The following is a 22364-nucleotide window of genomic DNA, read 5'->3' on the forward strand; positions in this document are numbered from 1 at the left end:
TGTCCTTTCATTCTGTTTAAAAGAAGTAAAATGGAATATCTCTACAGTTTCCTACAGCTTTTGGGGGCTACTTTTCAATATCTACCTTTCATAGTAATTCATATGTCCCCATGTTTGTAAAACCATATGTTGCCTCAAAGTTGGATGTAAAAGTCAGTCCTAGTTGTACTGACTGCAGTTGTACAATCGGAAGTGTGTTCCCACAGAGAAATACTCTGTAATAGGCATAGACTTTGCTGAACAAAAGCGTTAAGGTGATGTCATGCCCCTTTAGAACTCTGTGATCCTTTTGAAATTCTAGGGTCCGTTGTTTTTATTCTGATACTGTCTTTGCCTTTGTCTTGATGCTGTTTCTGATAGTCCTGATTATCTCCTACCTTTGCTCCATAAATATCCAGAATCCAATCCTTTTCTTTCTTCTTTATAAGTAAACTAGACTGTTGGCTCTGTTCTATACAAATGTATGCATTCTCATTTCTAATAAATTTATAGCAAAAAAAAAAATCCCTTTTGTTCTATTAACGCTGTGTGATTTTGCGTAAAAAACAACTCTCTAACCAACCTTTTCCTACGTGTGGCAAAGTAGTTGGATTTTTTTCTACATCTACTGCTTATTGGCTCTTTGACATTGGCACGTTATTAAACTCTGTACCCAGCTTAGCTCATGTGTAGTGTGAGCATAGTAATGGTTCCTACCTGGTGATGGGACAATTAAAAGAAAATAAATACATGTAAAGCACTTGGAGTTGGGCCTGGCACGAGGTGCCATCCAACTGTCAGCTGCCCCTGCTGCTCCTCCTCCTCCTGTCACTACTATGAGCAACTGTAGTAGTAATTTAGTTCTCGTAGCGCACTGATTTTACAAAATCACTTGGCTTCGAGTGGGGGCCAGTGATTATTCTAGCTAAATGAAGCCTACTTTATTGAATAAAGAGCTGGAATTAATCTGGGGGACTATTTAGAAATATTAAAGTAAACTTGTTCTTCTTATGAGCAACACATTTTAATTAAATCAGATCATGCTTCCCGCGGGCTGTTCCACCCACCTCAGCCTGTGGGCCATCTTCCCAGTGGCTTAGCGTTGGGAACTATGGGAATGGAAAGAAAGAAATGCAAATGTGGCATTACCAGCCCTGGTGAGAATTCCCTCTTCAAATTTCCTCTTCCTTCAGCCTCAAATAGCCTGTTTACCCAAACAAATCTATCTTAACTTCCCAAACAAAAATCCACACAGTATGATCCAGGAACACGAAGGTTTTGGGTGATTGTCCCCTCCCTGGCTGGCCCAAACACCTTCTCTGCACTTATTAATTCACTATAGAGCATTGTGTTTGCTCTGTTTCAATTCCAGGTGCTCAAATCCAGGCATGTAATTCCTAGAAAAAAAGGTTGTTGTTTTTTTTTTTATTTATAGATTGACACTGGCCCAAAAGTGGACATGTTGCCATAAAAAAAGTCCCATTTCTGCCCAAATGGGAATAGTAGTTCAGTTGTTTCTCTCTCACTTGCCAACTCATCAAATCCAGGCTCTTGAAGTACCTAGAGTTAGCATTTTATAGATTTTACTGCTTTATTTTTTGTGATTTTTTTCTTCCCTATTCTTTTTAATTTTATTTTGTTTAAACTGGTACCTGAAAAAGGATGAAAAAAACAACGTTCTTCCAGAATTATTTTTGCTTGGGTTTGCCAACAAGGCACTGTCTGTGCATCAGTCTTGAAACACTGAAAGCACTTTCAAAAAAAAAAATGCATAAATTCTTTGTTTCCAAGTTTCACTAATTATTCCTAGATTTTAAGTGAGGAAATCCTGAAATCACATTTTCAGAATGAATCTTTCAGTCCTACATGTTTCAGAAGTTCATAGCTAGGTTTGATTCAGTCTGACCTTATATCCTTATAAACACTATCTTTTCTATTCTTTTTCTTCTAAGCAATTAACAGAAGTTATAATAACATATTTGTTATTTTGCTTATTTCATGCCAGCTCCCCAACTAGATTGTAAGCACCACGAGGAGAGGAACTACGCTTAGTTTGCTAACTGCGCACTCAGGACCTAGAGACATCCTGTCTAGGATGGTAGCCTACTATGAACTAATTTAAATTTAGTAGAATTGAAATTTCAGTTCCTCGGTGGCACTTCAGGTGTTCAGCACTTGAGCTCGCCTACTGTACTGAATAGTGATGCATTCATACTTTTTCATCAGTGCCGGGCATTTTATTTGACAGTGCGTATCGAGAGCACCGATAAGCACTTAATGGTTACATAGTTAATGCTTGTGGATGAGTAAATGAATGAACGAATGAATGAGCACTGATGTTGGCTTGTGCCAATTAAAATTGGATGAATCTTGTTTGAGTAACCATTCACCAAGGTCATTTTGGCTTTTAATTCTTCAGTGTTAACATATCCCCAGCCAGCTTTAAGATACTGGATTTATCCTTAGTTAAAGGCAAGTAGACAGCAGTGGTTAAAAGCATGACTTGTGGTCAGATCTTCACCAATGCATTTAAAGTTATGATTTAATTTCTGGAAAAAACAGTTAAAGCATTTTTCATCAATAATGCCTGGTTTAGCTAGAGAGATCGCCTCACTTTTACACATTATAGGGGTGTTTCTTTCCTGGGATTTGAAAATAGCATTTGTTGTTATGAAAACAGCGGGTAGTAAACGTACACTACCAAAATATCAGCTGACTTTGTATAAGGTAAATCACCTTCACTTTTTGTTCTTTCACTCTGGCTGTTATGGGAGTTTTATTTTTAGTATAAACTTGTACTCATATTTCATAGTCACCTTAACCTCTCAAGTTCACGTTAGAGGTGACTTGAATTTTTTCCTCCGAGTTTTTCATTAACAAGTATTTGTCAGTGTGTAGACAATGAAAATGTGTTAAAGAAAGAAGCAGATTAGGCACATTTATTCCTTCCCCAAAAAATGATAGTGAAGGGATTTTAGCAGAAACTTGGTGAGACCAAGGGACTCGGGAAAGCCCATGGATGATTGCAGCTAACCTACAAGTCCTGAGAAACTGACCCCTAAGCTGCTAGGGAGAGACACTGGGGTTCACTTCAGAACCTCAGAAAGGCCCACAGGTGAGGGTGAGGCTGAAATCAGGAGGATGCAGCGGTAGTGTGTTTAAGGTGAACTTAGATCCCAGGTGCCTCCCCACGCTCCAGCAAGGCTGGAACTTTATTCCCTGGAGAGTGTGAAGTGGAGAACTCCTGACTGCAAGATACCAGGGCACAGATGGCGGGTGGAGGATTAAGGGAAGTACTTGCTAAGCAGTGAGGCACCCTCAGTGCAGTTCTTCCACTCATCTCCACACCGTGGCAGACAGATATGTTTTCTCCGGGTGTGAAATTGGAAGATGCTTCTTTGAAGACTCTAATCTACCTGTGCAGAAGACCTACAGATACTGATGGCTGAGGATCTCCCAATGGAACAGCCCAGCCAGGCTGCTCTGCAGTGACGCTATCCTGTTGACAAGCCCCACCCATCAACACAGACTTTCTAATTGGCTTTTTAGTCTCCATCTTCAAGGTGAGGAGTGACTAATGATCACCGGACATTTGAAGAGATTCGGAGACCAAAACAAACCTGGAGAAAACAAGGAAATTGACAGACATAGAGACAATGAAGAGAGAAGAAAAGTTTAAGGCAGTGTCATCAATATTCTCAGAAATACCAGAGAATATACTGCAATTAGGAAAGAAGAATAGATGTTAAAAGAAAAGAAACATTTAGGGCATAAAAATGTACTCCTAGAAATCGAAAACGGATAGAAGGCTGAAAAAATTAAAATGTAGTTAGAAGATAATGTTGGGGAAGCCACTCAAAAAATAGAGCAAAAATAACAGGAAACAGAGAACAGCAGAGAAAAGACAAGAAAATTAGAGACTCAATCTATGAAGTCTTATTCTGAATAATAGACTTTTTTAGAAAAAAGAAAAAAAAATTAAAATGTAGTGAAGAAACTGTCAAAGAAATACCTCAAGAAAATTTCCTAGAATTAAAGGACAATAATTTTCAAATTTGAAAATTTGAGTTTTTACTATATTGAATTTAAAAAAAAAAAAAAAAAAAACTCCTACACTGATGTATTCATGAAATTTCAAAACATCAGGGGAAAAAAAACTGAAGACCCCAAAACTTAAGAACTATAGAAAGAAGAAAATTAGGCCCTTACTAAATACTGAGAAAAAGAAGAGCACCCAGCACCTCAGCAACAACCCTGAAGACAGAAGAATGATGCCTTCAAAATGTGAGGGCAAACAGAAATCCCGCTATAGGATTTGAAGCTAAGACAAACTATCGGTCATCTGTGAAGGTAGGAAAAAACACGTTTTCAGTCATGTAAATCTTCAAAAATTACCTCTCTCATTTTCTTTCTTAGGAAGTTCCAGAAGTATGTACATTTCCAAGATAAAAAAGTAAAAGTAAAAAAGAAAAAGACTTGAGATCCAGGAAACAACGAAAAGGAAAAGAAAAAGGGAAAGATGAAGGTGATGAAAAGGGTAACGTTGCGTTTGGGTACCACGACGAACGCTGTGCAAGACACTTAGGGAGCAGTCGATTCAGATCGTGACGGGAGCGTATAAAGATCCGGGAGAGATGCCTGCAGGAAGACAGAAATGATGGAATAGATGGTGTTTAAATGTAGTGAAAGTGTTGCTGAAAAACTGGCCTCTGTACCCGATAGCTGAATTGAGAGCTGGATTGGAGGCAGAGTTTTGGGAGGAAAGAAAAAAGCAGCTTTATTGCCTTGCTTGGCAAAGGGAGTCACAGTGGGCTCATGCCTTAAAGACTGTGGGCCCCTCTTGGGGTTGGGGTCTTGAGGTTTTATGGGAAAACTGGATGGAACAGAAAAGGTGATAACAACCAGGGCATTTTACAGGGGCTACATTCATTTTAACCTCAGTTGAATCTTCAGGAGGAACTCCGGAGGGTCTGTCCATTCTTCTGAGATTATCAGCCTGTGATCTCCTTCCTGGAGCAGAGCTTCTGGGTTAAAGTTATTCTCAGTAAAGAATGAATCAGCAAACAGTTTTCATATCAAAGAAGTCAGTTGGTTAGTTTGGTTTTTAATCCTTCAAAAGGAGACCACTCCTGGTGGAGAGCAAAGGGCTGAAGTGAGTAAAAGTACGTAGGAAAACTAAGGGTTGAGGGTAAGATAATTATTAACTCTCAAGATGACAAAAGTTTGTACAAAAAAAAGGGAAAGGTAACCCTCTTATACTCTGAAGCACACTGAATTTTGGTCTAACAAAATTTGATGTAAATATCCCTTGGCCTTCTGTGACAGGCGTTCTCATTTTATCACCAGCTTTATTCGTCATTACTTTTTCTACCCCTTAAATTATTCTTCAGGAACTCTGAGCTGCTGGTGAATGAAGCGGTCCCTTTCCTAAACGTACATAGCTGTGTCTTGTCTTGGCTCTTCACGTGCCTCTTCTGGCTTACCCAGCTCGGGCATCACGACCTGAAGGAAGGCTTTTATGAACTGAATGTCCTTGCCACCCCAGCAGGAAATGCCCGCCTTGCCTTCTGCCTTTCTACCTGTCATAGTGTCCTACAGGTGACCCTTTGGATGTCTGCCTCCCGCACTGCACTGTACGTTTCTGAAGGTCTTCATCTTGCCGCCTTTGATTCAGTCCTCCTTTGAGGGAGATTCTTCCTCCAGACCCACCCCTAATCTCACTTCCTTTGAACTTTATACTATGTTGTCCTTACATACCCTGTAATGTGCTCATTTCCTAAATATGCCTGTTCTCTCTTTTTTCTTAAAATTTCCTTGTAAGATAGGCAGTTTTTCAAGGAAGGTTCTGTTGGTCCCAGGTCTTCTGTGAGTTGGACCGGGTGTCAGGGATTTATTTTCCTAGTAGAAGGGCCTCCTGACAGTAAGGTTTTTTTTTTTTTTTTCATTCAGCCAGATGTAGATAATTCCTGGAATTTCTGGTTCTGTTTTGTTCTTTGTTCCATCACTTTCTAACAGCAAGATAGGACTGCTTCTGTTTCTGAAGGTAAATGAAAAATGGTATTTTGAAAGGAGTGCATTTTTACCTTTGTCAACAAAATATTCAGCTGTGTTGAATAATAGGATTAAGAAGCAGTTGAGAATGATTTGAAAGCTTTACCTTATCTGCCTATTGGTGAACTTCCCATAGGCTTGTAACATTATGCATGTTGCACTCAGTGCACTCTGACACCTAACACAGTCCACAGAGTATTCCATTAGAGCGAAATTCCTGCCCTGGTGTCACCATCATGCTGGCATTTGGATCCGTGAATCCATATCTTGCTAAAACATATCAGACAAATTAAAATAATGAATAGTCTTTGATGAGATATGATACCTCTATGTCTTCTTATCAAAAAATGTTTGAGTAGTATGGCAGACAGGGAGAGAGGAAGTTGAGATGAGGACCAGCACTTTTTTATAAAATATCTGAGACGCGGTTTGGGGGTGATGTCAGCATGTGCGTTATAACACATTAGAAAGCCTTGATTAACCTTCATCTGAACAGAATTGCGTTGCTTTAAAAAAAAAAAACAAACCCTGTATCATTTAACAATTAAGCCTTTTTATTTCTCATAACCTTAAGGAGATGTACTTAACGTTTTGGAAAAGTTGGACGAATTCAGCAGAACAGTTGCTTCAAGGTGACATTTCCTACTTTGTGGGTTGTAACCACTTCCGAAAATTTGTACGATTTGTAAACCTCTTAAGGACCTGTACTGAAAATGCAGAGCGAATCATCTGCCGTAATTTTTTTTTATTGCTTACCGTCCTTTGCTCTAGGTGGTGCAGAAGAAAGTAATCAAGAGGCAACAGGGCAGTTAAATATTAAAATGTCATAACTCATCCGTGGGCTGGAACTCTTCTCTCTGTACCTGTAAGGTTTTATGATTTCGTATTTTTAGAGGCCATTCAGTACGTCGTAATGAAATTTGAATTCAAGAGTTTCAGTTTTATTTTTTTAAACATTTTTTATTGATTTATAATCATTTTACAATGTTGTGTCAAATTCCAGTGTAGAGCACAACTTTTCAGTTATACATGAACATATATATATTCATTGTCACATTTTTTTCTCTGTGAGCTACCATAAGATCTTGTGTATATTCCCCTGTGCTAGACGGAATTTCAACATTGTAGAATAGATAAACAAGATTATACTCTATAGAGTTTCGATTTCATTAAAGAGAATTTTAGAACATAGTTTTCTGTCTCTCCACCCAGCTGGGTTACGTCAGGCCTTGATAACTCTTTGTTTGCCTTTGTAAAATCTGTTGGCTTGTACTAATTTAGCATGCAGCACTACTATGAAAAAAGAACATTTAGAAATAAAAATATATCATATGAGATCCTGATTTCCTCAGTGGCTTTTGTTTTGCATTAGTCAATGGCACAAAGTTTAATTTTGGAAATCTTCTTCTAAGGTTCGTAGAATATCAGTGAATACTAACCCTCAGGGCTAATTTACAGAAAATAGAGATTTGAAAAAAAATTATTGAGGTGGGGGATAGAGATGGGTGGGGCAGGTGAGATGATTTCCTCTACTTCTTTTTAAAACAATGTTCTTCCTTGAATTCCTGCTCAATTGAGAAATGAATCAACAGAAAAAAGTTATACTTTAATTCTTACCCTGAAAGAAAATGCCCACAGTGAATGTTCTCCTGCCTCTTCTGAGAATCCGTACTCAACAGCTTTTTGCTTCTGGGAAGATTTGCACTTCTTAGATAATGTTTGCTTTTTAAAATTCTGATCGTCTTTTGATGGTTGGTAGCCAAGGTTTTTTTGTTAAAGGCTGGGATCTCTCTCATGCCCTGATTTCACTTCCTTTCTTTCTCTCTTTCTTTCTCCCAGTTTTTTTTTTTTTTTCTTTTTGACAGTATTCTATACCCAGCACACAACAGAAGCTTAACTCAGATCTTGTCTGAATCACCTGAAATAGGAGTTTTACAGGGCATGAGTCATCAAGAGTTTTTATTTGGTGAATCTGAATTCTTTTTTTTCCCCCCTGTCTTTTCGTTTCAATGTTTAAAAGTCCAGAATGAATGAATGAATGAATGAATGAATGAATCATGTATCTCCCATATAGCAGAATTCCAAGTAATTTGTGCAGGTTCTCCTTCCTCAAGGATACCCCCCCCAAATTCTCTGAAAGTCTCTCTATTTATTATCGAGACTCGTTTCAAAACCAGACGCCAAGAGATTACATTTTGTAATTCAAGGTTATTTACACCATCATGTCTCAATTCTTTTATGGGGAGTATACATTGTGGAAACTGAAATACATCAGCAATAGTTACTTTCATACCTCAAGGTATGTGAATTAAGTCAAATTATTTTAAGTTTCAGAAGACTAATATTTTTTTTTTTTACAAAAAAATATTAATTATTTTATCCCAGCTAAGCCAGAAAACAAAATATCTACAGTGGTCAAAACAAATGACCAAAAGTTTGGTTAAACACCGTAAGTGTGGGCTATATTTAGAGACTTCCCCCCCAAGAGGCCTGTGTAATGGTGGTGAGGGGAGCCACTCCACGGTGGGGAAACCTGACAGATGCTACCATCAGTGACGATGCCACAGCATGAACGATGGTTAAGTCATGCTAATAGTATGTATTCTTGATGTGATGCGATAGGAATGGTACATATCTTTGTGGTCTTCCTCTCCAAAACCTGTAACTCCATTCTAATCGTGAGAAAAATGTCAGACAAACCCCGACTGAGAGACATTCTGCAGAATGTCAAAGTGCAGCACTCCTCAGAAGACTGCCATGGTTGTTGCTGCAGGTGGAATTCGGTCCCCTCGAAAGATATGTTCACTTCCTACCGTCCGGTACCTGTGAATGTGACCTCGTTTAGATAGGGTCTTTGCAGATAAACCAAGTTAAGATAAACCCATACAGGATTCAGGTGGACACTAATGCACTGACTGGTGTCCTGATCAAAAGAAGGAAATTTGGACACAGATGGACACCCAGGGGAGGCCATCTGAAGGCAGGGTCAGAGACTGGAGGGGTACATCTCCAAGCCAAGGAAAGGCAAAGATTGGCAGCAACCACCAGAAACTAGAGGGGGCAAGGAAGGAGCCCCCCCCCCCAAATGTTCACAGAGAACGTACTCCTGCCAACACCTCGATCTCCGACTTCTGCCTCCAGAACTGTGAGGAAATAAGTTTCTGTCATTTTAAGCCACTCAGTTTGTGATCATGTATAATGGCAGCCCTTTCGGTCATCAAAGGCAAGGAAGGTCTGAGAAGTGGTCACAGCCTAGGGGAGCCTAATAAGGCACGAAGATGAAATGTAATGCAGTGTTGTGGATGGGATGCTGGAAAAGAAAAACATTAGGTAAAAAAAACTAAAGAACTCTGAATAAAGTATTGACTTTAGTTACTAATAAAATATTGATAATGGTTCAATGATTGTGACAAATACACCATATTGATGTCAAATATTAACCATAAGGAAACAGTATACAGGAACTTCCTGTGCTATCTTCACAACTCTTCTGTAAATCTAAAGTGCTTCAGATACAAAAAAATTTATTACAAAATATTTAAAAAGCCCAGAATTTAGCTGCAGTTTTAATTAGACCTCAAGTGCACACGATGGCGTGAATGGCAGTCCCTGAAGGGGTGACAGTGGTGAGGAGGCACGAGAACCTACTTTAGCTGATCAATTGCGTCACAAGAAAAAAGACTGGAGGAAACTGACAGGACTGTTGAATAGTTATGTTTAAATGACAAGGTTCTGGGTGATAATTTCCCCTTTGCACTTTTCTGAATTTTGTGCTTTTCTGTGTTTCTCAAGTTTTTTAATTTAATGAACTTATACTACTTTCATAACGAAACACTAAACAAAGTAACATTGCATAATACTGACAATTATGAGGTTGCATGGAATATAAAATTAGGCTACACACTTAGAGGATTCAGGACTATATTTAATTTGTTTTCACTTGCCTAAATTTGCTTATGGTTTTAGCGTATTAATGTTAAATGCCAATTGGATCTTTGTTTATATATCCATCTGTCCTTCAGCTGAGCTCTTGGAGGGTGGTGATCTTTATATTTCTAGCATCATCCTGGAAATGACATATATTTTATTGAATGAGTAACTCTAAAACTGAAGCGTCTTGGTCTTTTTATTGCCTTCAATTTACATACCTTTCTTTTTTTCAGAACATAAGCGTTAAAGTCACGATGAATGGTCACATTCCTAATCATCCCAGTGGTTTCAGAATGTATCCATCTCAAATGAAGTAAGTTGGAAACTTTATATTTAACTTGTTGGGTTTTTTTTTTTTTTTTTTTTGGATTTGATTTGGTGGTTTTAATTGTTTTTTATTTTCAACGACAAGATTAGTTCCATTTCTTTAGGTAATTCATTCCTTAATGTATAATTTCTTTGTAACACTGAGAGATGTTACTGTTAAAAGCTTACCATGTCTGGTAAGAAAACGGTGGTTAGCTAATACCAGCCCCAGTGGTATTGATCTAATAGAAGGTGGTGTGTTCTGGTGTTTTATGTATTACTGCTTTCCATAGTTGAATATATTCTCTACTTCAAAACTTTCGCTTTCTCTAGAGCATTCTATTTTTGTTATTTGTAAAATACTGGCATTTGAGGAGAGTTACATGTCATCCAGCCCAGTCTCTCAAGATATTTCCACTATATAAGACAGAAAAAGACCAGGTATAATTTGAGATCACCATCCTGATTGAAGGGGCCATTGCCTTATATATTGAGGTTAATATCATTGTTATTTTGTATTGGCCATGATGGTATAGTGTTCAGTATTTTTCACAACCGGGTTATTCCCATTTTCCAGAAACAGGTTGTTCACATTGCTTCACCTTTTCTTTTTACAAAGATTACTGCAAAGCCCTTCAGTGCTGGTCAGGAAGAGACACCAGGGGAGCATGTCAGAGGCCAGCTTTATCTTGTCCATCAATTATTCAAGCCAGAAAGTTTCCCCACACCCTCAACTTTCCCGCTTTTTCTTGCAACCAATATCCATTAAATCATGGATTTATAACAGTTTCCCCTTTTAAGGAGCTCTTGTTTCTATCCCGTCCTTCTATTCTTTCTATTCCAGCTTTATTTGTGGACTTTATCTCTCACCTAAGTTCTTGCCACATCCTTCTATCTGGTTGCCTTGCCATGAGTTCTTGGATTATCTTTCTGAAAAAAGTTGTTGGCTCCTGTTACTTCCCTGTATAAAAAGACTTACAGTAGGCAGAGAATAGAAATTTAATTATTATTTACTTTAATGGAGATACTGGGGACTGGACCCAGGACTTCATGCCCACAAAGCACTGCACTCTACTGCTGAGCTAGAAATTTAATTTCCCACTGGAAATTTAATTCCCACGCCCTCTCCTTGCCTTCCCCATTTCTCCAGCCATTCGTCTCTTCTACGCATATCCCATTAGATGCCGTTTCCCCTGGACTCCGTGTTCCCCCCCACGTGCTTCCCCCCCACTTAATTTCTGCCTGTAGAGCTGCTTTCCACTCTTCTAGATTCTGCTTAGATGCCAAGTGGGCAGTAAAGTCTTCTTGGGCATCTTTGTAACAATTTAGTCCTTTTCTATGTTATAATGATTCGTTTTACCCAGATACCACATTCTACTGTGACTTTTTTTCCTACTTGTTTTATTAACAGTACTCTGTCCCTACGCCCACACCCTCACCTTATCTCTCATTCTTCTTAGATTTTAGGACCTATAATAAATGTTTACTGAGTAAATTTGGCAAATTCAAATCATATGTTTACTTCACGTAACAGATGAGTAACAGGAAGCTACAAGTAGGGTAAGGCTGGTCAAATGTAACAATAAAGTGTTATTTTTCGTTAACTGCACTGTAAGTATTTGTGAAAAGTGTCTTGTTACAGCTTAAATCATTGAGAATGTTTTGTAACTGGCTCGCTGCTCACAGCTCCGTTTGGTATGGCGAACTTAAATTCCTCTGAGATAGCTTCAGCCTTATTGAGTCTCCTTGGCTCTGCTCCTGACTTGGCGTTTGAGAGGAGGCTGTGATGTATATTCCAACCTCAATCCATGTTAGATTAGGACCCAATATCCTATTTCTTGACCAGATCAATAATTGGCTCTTTTTGACAGACCCAGTTAGTACAAACTCAGTATCTGTTTTTTTAAACACATGGTGATTGTGGTACACTGGAATTTTTATTGGTAGTTTTGACTTTTTATTACTTGTGTTGGACTTGAACTCAGTGCAGTGACCATTTTTTATTACAGTGGCTACGGATCCTCACCCACCTTCTCCATGGACAGAGAACACAGTTCCAGAACGAGCGCGAAGGCCCTCTACGGTATGTTCTGGAGGGGGTGTCCTTCTATTTCTAACCATGTTTTACCGATTATGTTTTTAAAGTCATGGTTTGAACCCATGGCTTGTTTATATTATTGGGAATGAAGTTGTGATCGATAGAGAAGGATTATCATTAAAAGAGCTTTTACAGAAGCTACCAGAGCCTTGACCTCTGCTGGCTGTCATGGGATTTAGAACTACAGAAGAGATGTATTCAGTGCTTTCTAGGGAGTGTGTCCGCATGGTACCAGTCCCCTAGGTGGATTTTCTCATCTGATTATGTGTGATGTGTTTGCTGATCTTCATGACTGATCCAGTCAGTGGGCTGAGAGTTGACAGGACTTCCTCCTTAGGGCTCTTGAAGTTTTCAGGTCATATTACAGTATGACTAACAGCATTTATAGCATTTCTTTCTGCCCTGCAAGATAAGCAGTCTTTGTTTCTGATCCTTCTCTAACTTCCATTTTCCTCTCTCTCTTGTCTCACTTATAAATAGTATTTGTTTAAACTTCAAATATAAAGTAGAAGTCAACACTACACAGAAGCTGAGGTCGCCTGAAATATGCTACGTACGTGTAGGGGGTGGTGCTTGCTCTCATGGAGTCTGCATGGCCTGTATCATTGCACAGCAATAAAGACTGAGAATACTGTCGTGGCTAAGAGCAAAAACTCTGGAACAACACGTTGTGGGTTTAAATCCAGTTCCACCATTTACTGGCTGAGTGATCTTGAGCAAGTTACTGTATGTGTCTGCCCCTCATTTTGCCTACCTCTATAATGGGGATATCTCATAGGGGTGATATGAGAATATTATGAGTTAGTACATGTGAAGTGCTGAGAACAGTGCCTGGCAAGCAGAACACAGTGTATATATTTACTGTTATTGTAATTATCTACTATAGGAACCAAGAGCACTGTCTAAATTTGAAATTCTTTTCTTTTTACGTCATCTAGATCTGTAACACCTTGGTTATGGTGCGAATGACTCATTCTAAGGTTTTATGACTTTTTTCTCCACCTATATTTCTAGTGACTAGGCTTCAGGACTCAAATCGTACATTCATCAGATGGGTTTTATAGCACACATGGATGCGTCTTCTTGTGGCGTTGCCAGTCTGATTAGAGTTGGTTTCAGTCTTCTTGAGTACAATATTGTGACATTCTGGCCATGGCCTGGTAGTTGTGAATTGTAGATCTACAGAATATATTCAACAAACACGTATTTTTTGATTACTATGTGCCCAGAACAGACCCCGTAATATATGGCCCTTGACTTTAAGTGACTTGCACTCTGGAGAATGAAGTAAGCTCTGACGGCAGTGTTTGAGGGGTAGTAGGGGGCAGGTCAGTTCTTCCATGTGGATGAGGGAGGTAGTCAGGAGGGATTTCATAGAGAGGTTAAACTCTGAAACCCTCCGGGCATTTAGAGGGGAACAGAGGATGTTGTAAATAGCTGTAGGAACCCTTTTTAAACTAGACTCTAAGCCCTGTGAGGGTGGACCACATTTGCCCTGTTTGCTTCAGGATTCCCTAAGCTTAGCACACTGGCCAAAGTATCACTGATGCTCAGTAAACACCTGAGAATGAATATAATGAGTCAGTGAGTAGCAAGCAGTTTAGTGTTAACTGGAGGGTGCAAGGTGGTCCTTCAGGAGGTAAGATTGGAAAAATAAACTTGGACCACGTGAGGAAAAATCATACTAGGGAACTTGGACATGGTTTACAGGGAATGACTGGCCATTGAAATGTTTTAATCAGGGGAGTGATAGGTTACACTTGTCTTGGCTCCCTCTGGTAACAGGTGAGGAACATGGATGGGAGTGGGTGAATCAGAGACCTGAATAATGTAGGTAAGTCAGACATCTAAATAACAGCCCTAAGATTTCTGTTAGGAAGAAAGAGTAATAATCTCACAAATACCATGGATCCAAAAGTCTGTTTTCAGAGAGCTGAGAAAGGAATAAGAAATAAAAAGGAGGACTCACCTGCAAATTTTAATGTCTAATTTGTGTTAGGAGCAATTTCATAAAATCATAGATCCAAGGATCAAATTTTTAGCTTTTAAGCAGTAAATTTAATTTCCCCCTTTTTACATATGAAGAAAGCTGAGGCTCCTTTTAAAAGTGAGGTAGTTTGTCAAAGTCACATACCTTTAAAAGTCTTGATTGTAAGAAAATATAGCAGTTAATCCTGTGTAGTGATGAGAATGAACAGTGTATACGTAAAACAGAGGCCATAAATAGAAGGGTTAAAGGGGCGAATCCAAGAGGCATTTGTAAGGAAGAAAGACTCAGCAATGTATCAGGCTTACAAGTCAGAGGGTTTTAAGTTCCTTGAAGTTGCAGATAATGTTTCCTTCCTCCTTGTAGATGATTCTCACCCCTCCCTGCCAACACACTGTACACACACACACACACACACACACACACACAATGCCTTCTCTCTGACAGGCTCCCAGTAAATGCCTATGGGATGAATGGTTAGATGGATGAATGACAATTGGAGAAACATGTTCAGGTTTTGAACAAACCTTTGCAATAAACAAATTCAATCTGCAGTTTTAACTATAGTCAACATTGGGAATGTTTGGTAAAGGAGAAATTTGCAATGTCATTTATTTTGTCGCAATGTATGCACTTCCTTTAAGCTTTCTCCTTTCACAGTGATTAGACCAGTTGAACAAATCTTTCAAGAGTTAATTTGCCTTCATGGGCAGTACATGAGCTTCTCTGGGATATGAGGGTGTTATTCAGTTCATTGGAACACGAGTTTCACATTGATGACTACTTTTTTTCAATACACCAACCCCAGGCTAGATACTGTATCAGGAGTTCATGCAGCTTGGTCTTTTTCATGAGGACACTTTTCAACCTGACACCATAATGTGCCATCCAGATCGCTTCAGTATCGTGCCCAGAGAGGTGGCACCTGGGGGTTTTGGAGGCCAGGTGATCGGCAGCTGAATCATGGCATTTCTACCAAAGGGCTGCCATTTTGAGCAAACAATTTCACCTTTTGGCCCCAGTTTCCTCAACTACAAACAGAAATGATAATAATATTGTGCTATATTTATATGAGAGAATAGAAGTAATGAGCCTATCATGGTAGTGAGGAAGGGTGTAGGACACTGTCCTGGGTCCTCAGATTAATCAAGGCCCTCAAATGCAATATTTTAATGTTACTCCAAATGATGTTCTATATCTAATCACAGCGAAGCTTTGACAGGATCAAGTGGTAATCTTCATCAACTACACAATTATGACCATAAATTTGCTTTTTTTGAATATGTGTTAATTTATTCAAGGAAAATGGTTAAAATATGCTGCAATTTTAATAACCCTATGTTGTCATCCCTTCATTATTAAACAAGAAATTTCAAAGCCAGTATGTGAGAAGCCCTGCGTCACTAAAGTTGCTGGCAACATAAATAGGAAATAAATATCAATTTCTCTCTTCTACAATTTCTTTCGTTTCTCCTGACAGTAACATAATATTTGGCTACTGTTATCAGGGCATGGGAAATTGTATATTGTCTTCCTGGTTTAAGCTGTAAAAATCTCGTCAAAGTCTTTAAGCTTTAAAATCGTTTTTAAGGGAAATACTTGTGAAAGTATTAAACATTCCCGTCAGGGCGTGGCTCCTGTCATCTCTCACCTGTGACTCAGAAGGTCACCGGTGCACACACTAGCTGCTGTACTGGGATGTGCTCAGAGGCTGCATTCCTCACCTTTACACCGAATCATACAGATTCTTTCCCCTTTGGAATATTTGAGGCTGGTTTTTTTTTTTTCCCCCGTGTGGCTGGGTCCCAAGCAGCTTTAATAACCCCATATAAACTTTTTCCTATTGTTAACATGCCTGCTTCTAGCGTTGCTTCTAATATGCCTGGGCTGAGAAACTAGACAGAAAATCTTGTTAGCAGAGTGAATAGGTTCTGAGTGGGGAACTGGGAGTCCTTCGCAGTAGAGTCTGTACATTAAAATGTGTACATTTTAATGTTAGACTTTGTGACATCATCTCTGTCTGCCACTCAGTGGGTTTATTTTATATAAGTATGGTTTCTCTGCTGTGTTCTGAATAGCTGGATTTCCTAGAAAAGTAACTTTCCTTTAAATTAGATATTGCTGAGTTTGGAATATGGCCATGTACCATAAATAATCAGCTGTTTAAAATCATCCTAGCTCCAGAAAAATGCAAGTTTCACAGAATTACCATTTAGTAATACTTTATTGTCATTATGGACATTTACAATATTGTCTGGGAGGCCAGGTAGTGATGGATGAACAGACGGGCACTTTTTCAAGTCCCATTTCACCTCAAGTTTGAACATTTTTGTGTTTTTGCTGCTTTTCTTTGTTCTTCTCAGAGAGGTACTTGTAAGAAGTAAGAATAAGTAATCTGTAACCTGTTCAGTTCATTTCTACAGAATTGACTTGTCTCTAAACTTTCCTGTATTTATACATAGTGCTTGACTCAACTTTCTTTTTCTTTCTAGTTTGGAACTAGTCTTTCTGTTCCGTTGTCATAATCGAAGTCCGGGACAGCTCTTACACATGCAGGTGGCACTGAAGGGTTAAAACCCCCATCTTTTTCCTCCATCCTCATTATTTACAAGGTGTCATTTACTTGGGGAAAAAATTAAATATTTTAAGAAAGCAATTTTTGAAATTCTTAAGAAGCAGAAGGCCTATGATTATATATTATTAGGAGACTGGGCAATGTTAGAGTCAAAATTCCCTATGTCAGCACGCGTGACTCCAAAAGACAGTTTGGGCATTTTCTTACCTTATCTGAAAGTTTTAAATCTTCTTTCTCCGCAGGGGATAAGCTATTTTAATGATTTGTTGGACTGGCCAGTCAAATTACTTCTTAAATGGTGTAATTTTGTAAAAATGACCCTGTTTGCTTTTAAAAAGTTGTTCTGATTCAGACACTGATATGTCAAACTGTGGTTATCACGAGAGCTTGTAATTACTACTCAGTGCTTCTTACTGATGCCCACTCCTCTACGGAAATTACTCACTCAAACAGTGGGAAAGGAATTCTGTACTGTGGTTGAAAGTTTTTGTTAAGTGTAAAGTTATATGAACTGTAGCGTGTTGTTTTTTTTAGAGAGAAGAGTACTTGGCAGCTGCTTTTATGTTACATTTTTTCTTTTTAATAACCAAATCCTTACTTTCTAAGCACCACTTTGTTTTCAGAGAAAGAGAAAATAAAAATTTTCTGAATATCAACTGTTTCAAACCTTGCTGTCTTATGCATGAATAGCAATACAGACAAACAGGAATTAAGCTGAAATACTGAGACTGGCATGTTGTTATAGTTGACCTTGCTCTCATTGAAGAATTACATGAAAGCTAATTTTTTTTTAAAAATTAAGACTTTTTTGGATCAGTTTTAGGTTCATAGCAAAATTGAGGAGAAGGTTGCGGAGAAGTACAGGGATTTCCCATACCCCCATATCCTCTTCCACAATCAACAGCCCTGACCAGAGGCTGTGATACAGAGGGGTGCCTCTGTTACAACTGATGACTCGGTATTGATGTGCCTTCCTCACCCAAAGCTCATTGAAACCTAAATTTAAGTTCCTGATCTGGAAGTAGAAGAGAAGTTTTTGGAGCAGCCTATCAACTCAGTAATGCTGAAACGATACGTAAAGAATTTTCATCTTCAGCAACGGAAATTCACCTAATTCTGTCTCTTTGGGTTTGTGTATTCTGGTCCATGGGATAAAAACTACTAGGAGAAGCAGTGAAACAAAATCAGTGCTACTACAATCAGGTAAACTTTGTTCCTAGGGTCAAAGAGAGAGAGAAACTATTTGAACCATAGTTTACACTCTTAATTTAGAAAGAAAAAATTTTCAACTTACAAGAGATAAGATGAGGTAGAAGAGTTGGCGTTTGCACAGATTTTGGAACAGTAGTTTCCACCCTCCACTGCACATTAGAATTGCCTGGGGAGCTTTTACAACTCCTAATGCCTAGACTGCATCCACTTACCTTAGAATCCAGGGGAGAATGGGGGGCCCATGCACTATTTTTTAAAATTCATTATAATGTACAGCCAAGGTTGAGAACCACTGCTAGAGAAAGGGGTGAACGTCCACAGAGACTTTATCCTGAGTGTTATGCAGACTCTATTTAGGCTCTTCATGCTGTTTTAAGACTTTGGGTGAGATTTTTCAGGCTTAGGAGCATAATTACTATTTACAGCTGAACTTGAGAGTATAAAAAAGATTTTCATTAAAAATAAGTGTACTCTAATTGCCTTTTAGAAGCCTTCTTTCAAAATCTCCTATTAAAATCTTAATATTAACCTTTATGTATTCATCGACTTAAATCACCAGAACTATTAGCTTCTTTATACATCCATTCTATGACGTTTATACATTTTTAGGATTTTTAAAAGGTAATTTATCATAAAACATCTTATCTATTATGTAACATTGGACAGCAAGAGCTTAGGAATTCCTCAAATGGATTCTTAATTTGGAATATTAGAAGTGGTGCCATTGCTTTAAGGCAATCGGCATAAAAACATCATACTATTCATGATTATTATCACAGAGTCAGTGTTTTTCTATTTTTGTAAAGTTTTGTTCCTGTGACATTGAGAAGCCATGTGTTAGGAAATTTGTGGGGACAAAGCCTTACCTTACTATTTCATAATGAAAATATTTAATTACAAATCATCCAGTATTTTTGACCTTCAGCTGTGTTTGCCAGTCAGTCAAGCACTTGAACATCCTGGGATTTCCATGTCAGAACTGGAGACCAGGGCAACCATCCCATTTCTTTTACTGTCCTCAGGTCGGACCAAAGGAAACAGAACTACCCTCGTGTTCTGAGTTGGCCATGGAGAACTGTCAGAATGTGATGAACCAGTGATCCTGAAATACCAATTATCTCTAAAAGTTCTTTTGTCGAATATGTCCCTGAGTTACACACTATATTTTAAAAACTGTAATGGTTTTCCTAAGAACAGCTATCCATTTGTTAATATCTCACATTGATTAGTCCTCGGCTAAAAATCAGAAACATTATGCTTGTTTACTTTTTAAAGTATGTAGAATACAGTCATGTAAATGAAGGTTTATGTTTTGTCATACCAGAATAGAAAATTTAAGGTGAAACCAGGTATTTCTTTGTGGCCCCATTGTTTCGGTAGGACCAGATGGATCATACTTCTTCAGATCATCATCCAAACAAAAAAAGAAAGGTAGCAGATACGGAATTCTGTGGTGTGTCTGTTTTTATTAAGTAACTTTAATGCTGCAAAAACAAAAATAGAATATATCAGAAGAATATCAGAGTGATGTACTATAAGGCATATTTATATTTTCATCTAAGCCTTAAGATAAACACAAAGAGATTATAACTTTCATATGTATTGTGAAACAGGAAATGATCAAAGTGTAAAAAACTTATTTGTGTTAACATTATGAAATCTGTGTATGTGCTTTATATTTTTGTACTTGCTTTGCTTTTATATTAAGCAGAACTTTTCAACTTTTATTTTTGTAGGAAGATCTCAAAGTTTCTGTAATACTTGAAATAGGTTTATATTTGGGGGAAAAAATGGTTATTAGGAAAGTCAAGGGGTGTGAAAGAGAGAGAGACAGAATTTCAGTCCTGGAGGGGTCTTGAAGTTTTATCTTATTTAACCGTTGTATTTTACAATAAGGGTGCCGAGACCCAGAGTTTCCCCAAATTCAGTCTCCTACTGAGTGACAGAGCCAAAGCTAGAATCTGAACTCTTTTGATTTCCACTTAAGAGTTTTTCTTCCCCACAGCATTCTGCTTTAGAGAAAGATAGGGCAGCTCCGAATTTAATCAACCTGCTTGGTTAGAAACTAACAAATACAAAATAGTGCCTCCACACATTTTATATTTTATTTTGGTTTTGCAGCATTTTACAAAAGAAAAATAAAGGTTTTTTGTTTTTTTTGTTTTTCTCTTTAAATAGTTCGGTGCAGTAACTTTCTACCTAACTTTCTTATTTTTTTCTAACAGCTTCTGTCTACAATTCTGAGTGTCACATTTATGTGTTCTGTAGATGTGTGAAAATTGTTCAAGTTTAATGGTAGTGAGTATGAACTGACTCATGCTTTGAAGCTCCTCTTAGACTCTCTGTAGTGTGGCTGTTGTGAAAGAAGATGTTCTTCGCAGTGTGTATTATTTTAACAATGTAGTCTGACTCATACAGTACAGTATGTGTGACAGTATTTGCAACCCCGTTTTGTTCTCAGTACATTAAAAGATGAAACTTACAAACCACTTTTTATCTTTTTTTGCCAAACAGGAGGTCCTGATGAATAAAATCTTTAGACAAAATAACTTTTTTCTTACAACATTAATAACGGCATTAATCATCTTGTTAACCTCTGAGATTCTGAAAATTTATGTGCGGTCAAATTGTTCTTATCATTTAAGCCTTCTCATGGCTTTCTCATTTAATGTGAAGAGTGAGTATTTTCAGATACACCACACAACGGTGACATGTCAACTACTGTACTTACATATGAGATAGACTAGTTTTAAAGATGGCCATGAGACACTGACAGCTGAACTTCAGCCTATTAGTGGGTAAATAATGGCTTTTCAAACTTCTTTTTTCAGAACAAAGGAAGAATTATGCACGGGACAGTGTCAGCAGTGTGTCAGATATATCCCAGTACCGTGTTGAAGTAAGATGCTTTAATGTTTGCTAAAATTTAGGATGAAGCTGGAGGGACATAAAAATTGGTTGTAAAATCAGAATTCTGTTTTCTTTCACCTCTATGATGTTGTGAATTGTGGTGAACTTTTTCTTTTAGATTTCTATAAAACAGATGTTAAATATGAAAGTATCTTGTTAATCTGTTTTTTATAGAGAATACATTAAAATGAAAACTGCTCATTTATCATTGTCAGCCTTATTTTGGTTGAAAAGAGGACAAAGGTTTCTATTTTGTATTATGGAGTCTTCTTGAACTAAGCCTTGACAGTTTCAGTGAATGGTTTAGTTTTACTTTTAGTTTTGTCTAAATTCATTACTAGTTTTTTTCAGTTTTTCCTCTACTGCTATATTTTGAAGATACTTGCTCTTAATTGGAATCTATTTAGGTGACCTTTGCTTATAAAAAAAAATATTTAAGCAGTGAGTAATGTTTAAATTGTTCTTATCATCAGTTTCCTACCTCCTCAAGCATGCTTAATTGAATTTAAATAGTTTTGCTTCAGTAGAGTGAGAAGTTTGACGGTTGTCACAGACTAGAGTTCCCGTTGGTGCTCTCAGTTACCAGTGTCTGTAGTTTTCAAGGTGTCACATAGATTGCCTTCCATTGTTCAGCATTTAAATAACCAAAATGGAGGGTGGCATTGATGTTAAGAGAATGTTACTTAAGCTGTTTAGAATTTGTTTTCATGTCATGTTTATGTAGTTCAACATGGCTCAGTATTAGACAGATACAGGCATTTTACAAATCAAGGCATCATATCTTCCCTTCAACAAAATCCTATTTGACTTTATCATCTCAGAAAGGTAACCATGGATTACAGAGTACTTGCTATCTGTCCCTCCCCTCTCTGCTAGACTTCAGTTATGCTAACTTTGCTTTTTTTTTTTTTTTTGAAACATGTGTCCTAAGGGATCACGTGTGTTACAAATGTTTTTTCTTTTTTTCCATCATAAGCACTTGACTACCTTTATTCTGGATCGGAAAGATGCTATGATAACTGTTGACGATGGAATAAGGAAGCTGAAACTGCTTGATGCCAGGGGCAAAGTATGGACTCAAGATACGATCCTTCAGGTGGACGAAAGAGCAGTGAGCCTGATCGATTCAGAGTCAAAGGCAAGTCTGAAAAATTTCTACTTTTATTCTCAAGAAAGTTCCGTAATTATTTACGTTTATAATTAGGTCAAGTTGTTTGAAAATGGGTGAAAATTTGATGAAGTAAAATATCTTTGTCAGTGATTTTTTGAAGAAAAAAATACCATATACTTTATGCATGCAAAATCATGTTTTTAAA

The 22364-nt window shown here is 37.9% G+C and overlaps 1 protein-coding gene across 7 annotated transcripts in view; it reads left to right on the forward strand.

The window, feature by feature from the left end:
• EPS8 (epidermal growth factor receptor pathway substrate 8) overlaps positions 1-22364 on the forward strand; it is a 148072-nt gene that overhangs the window by 78537 nt on the left and 47171 nt on the right. For all 7 annotated transcript variants that reach the window (XM_032473094.1, XM_032473095.1, XM_032473096.1 and 4 more), the window contains 4 exons: positions 10194-10273; positions 12276-12349; positions 20970-21037; positions 22025-22186. In XM_032473094.1, coding sequence (XP_032328985.1) covers positions 10215-10273; positions 12276-12349; positions 20970-21037; positions 22025-22186 — 363 coding nt within the window. In that variant the 5' untranslated portion in view covers positions 10194-10214. The remainder of the gene's footprint in view (positions 1-10193; positions 10274-12275; positions 12350-20969; positions 21038-22024; positions 22187-22364) is intronic.

The sequence above is a fragment of the Camelus ferus genome, chromosome 34, assembly GCF_009834535.1.
Source record: "Camelus ferus isolate YT-003-E chromosome 34, BCGSAC_Cfer_1.0, whole genome shotgun sequence".
Taxonomy (NCBI): Eukaryota; Metazoa; Chordata; class Mammalia; order Artiodactyla; family Camelidae; genus Camelus; species Camelus ferus.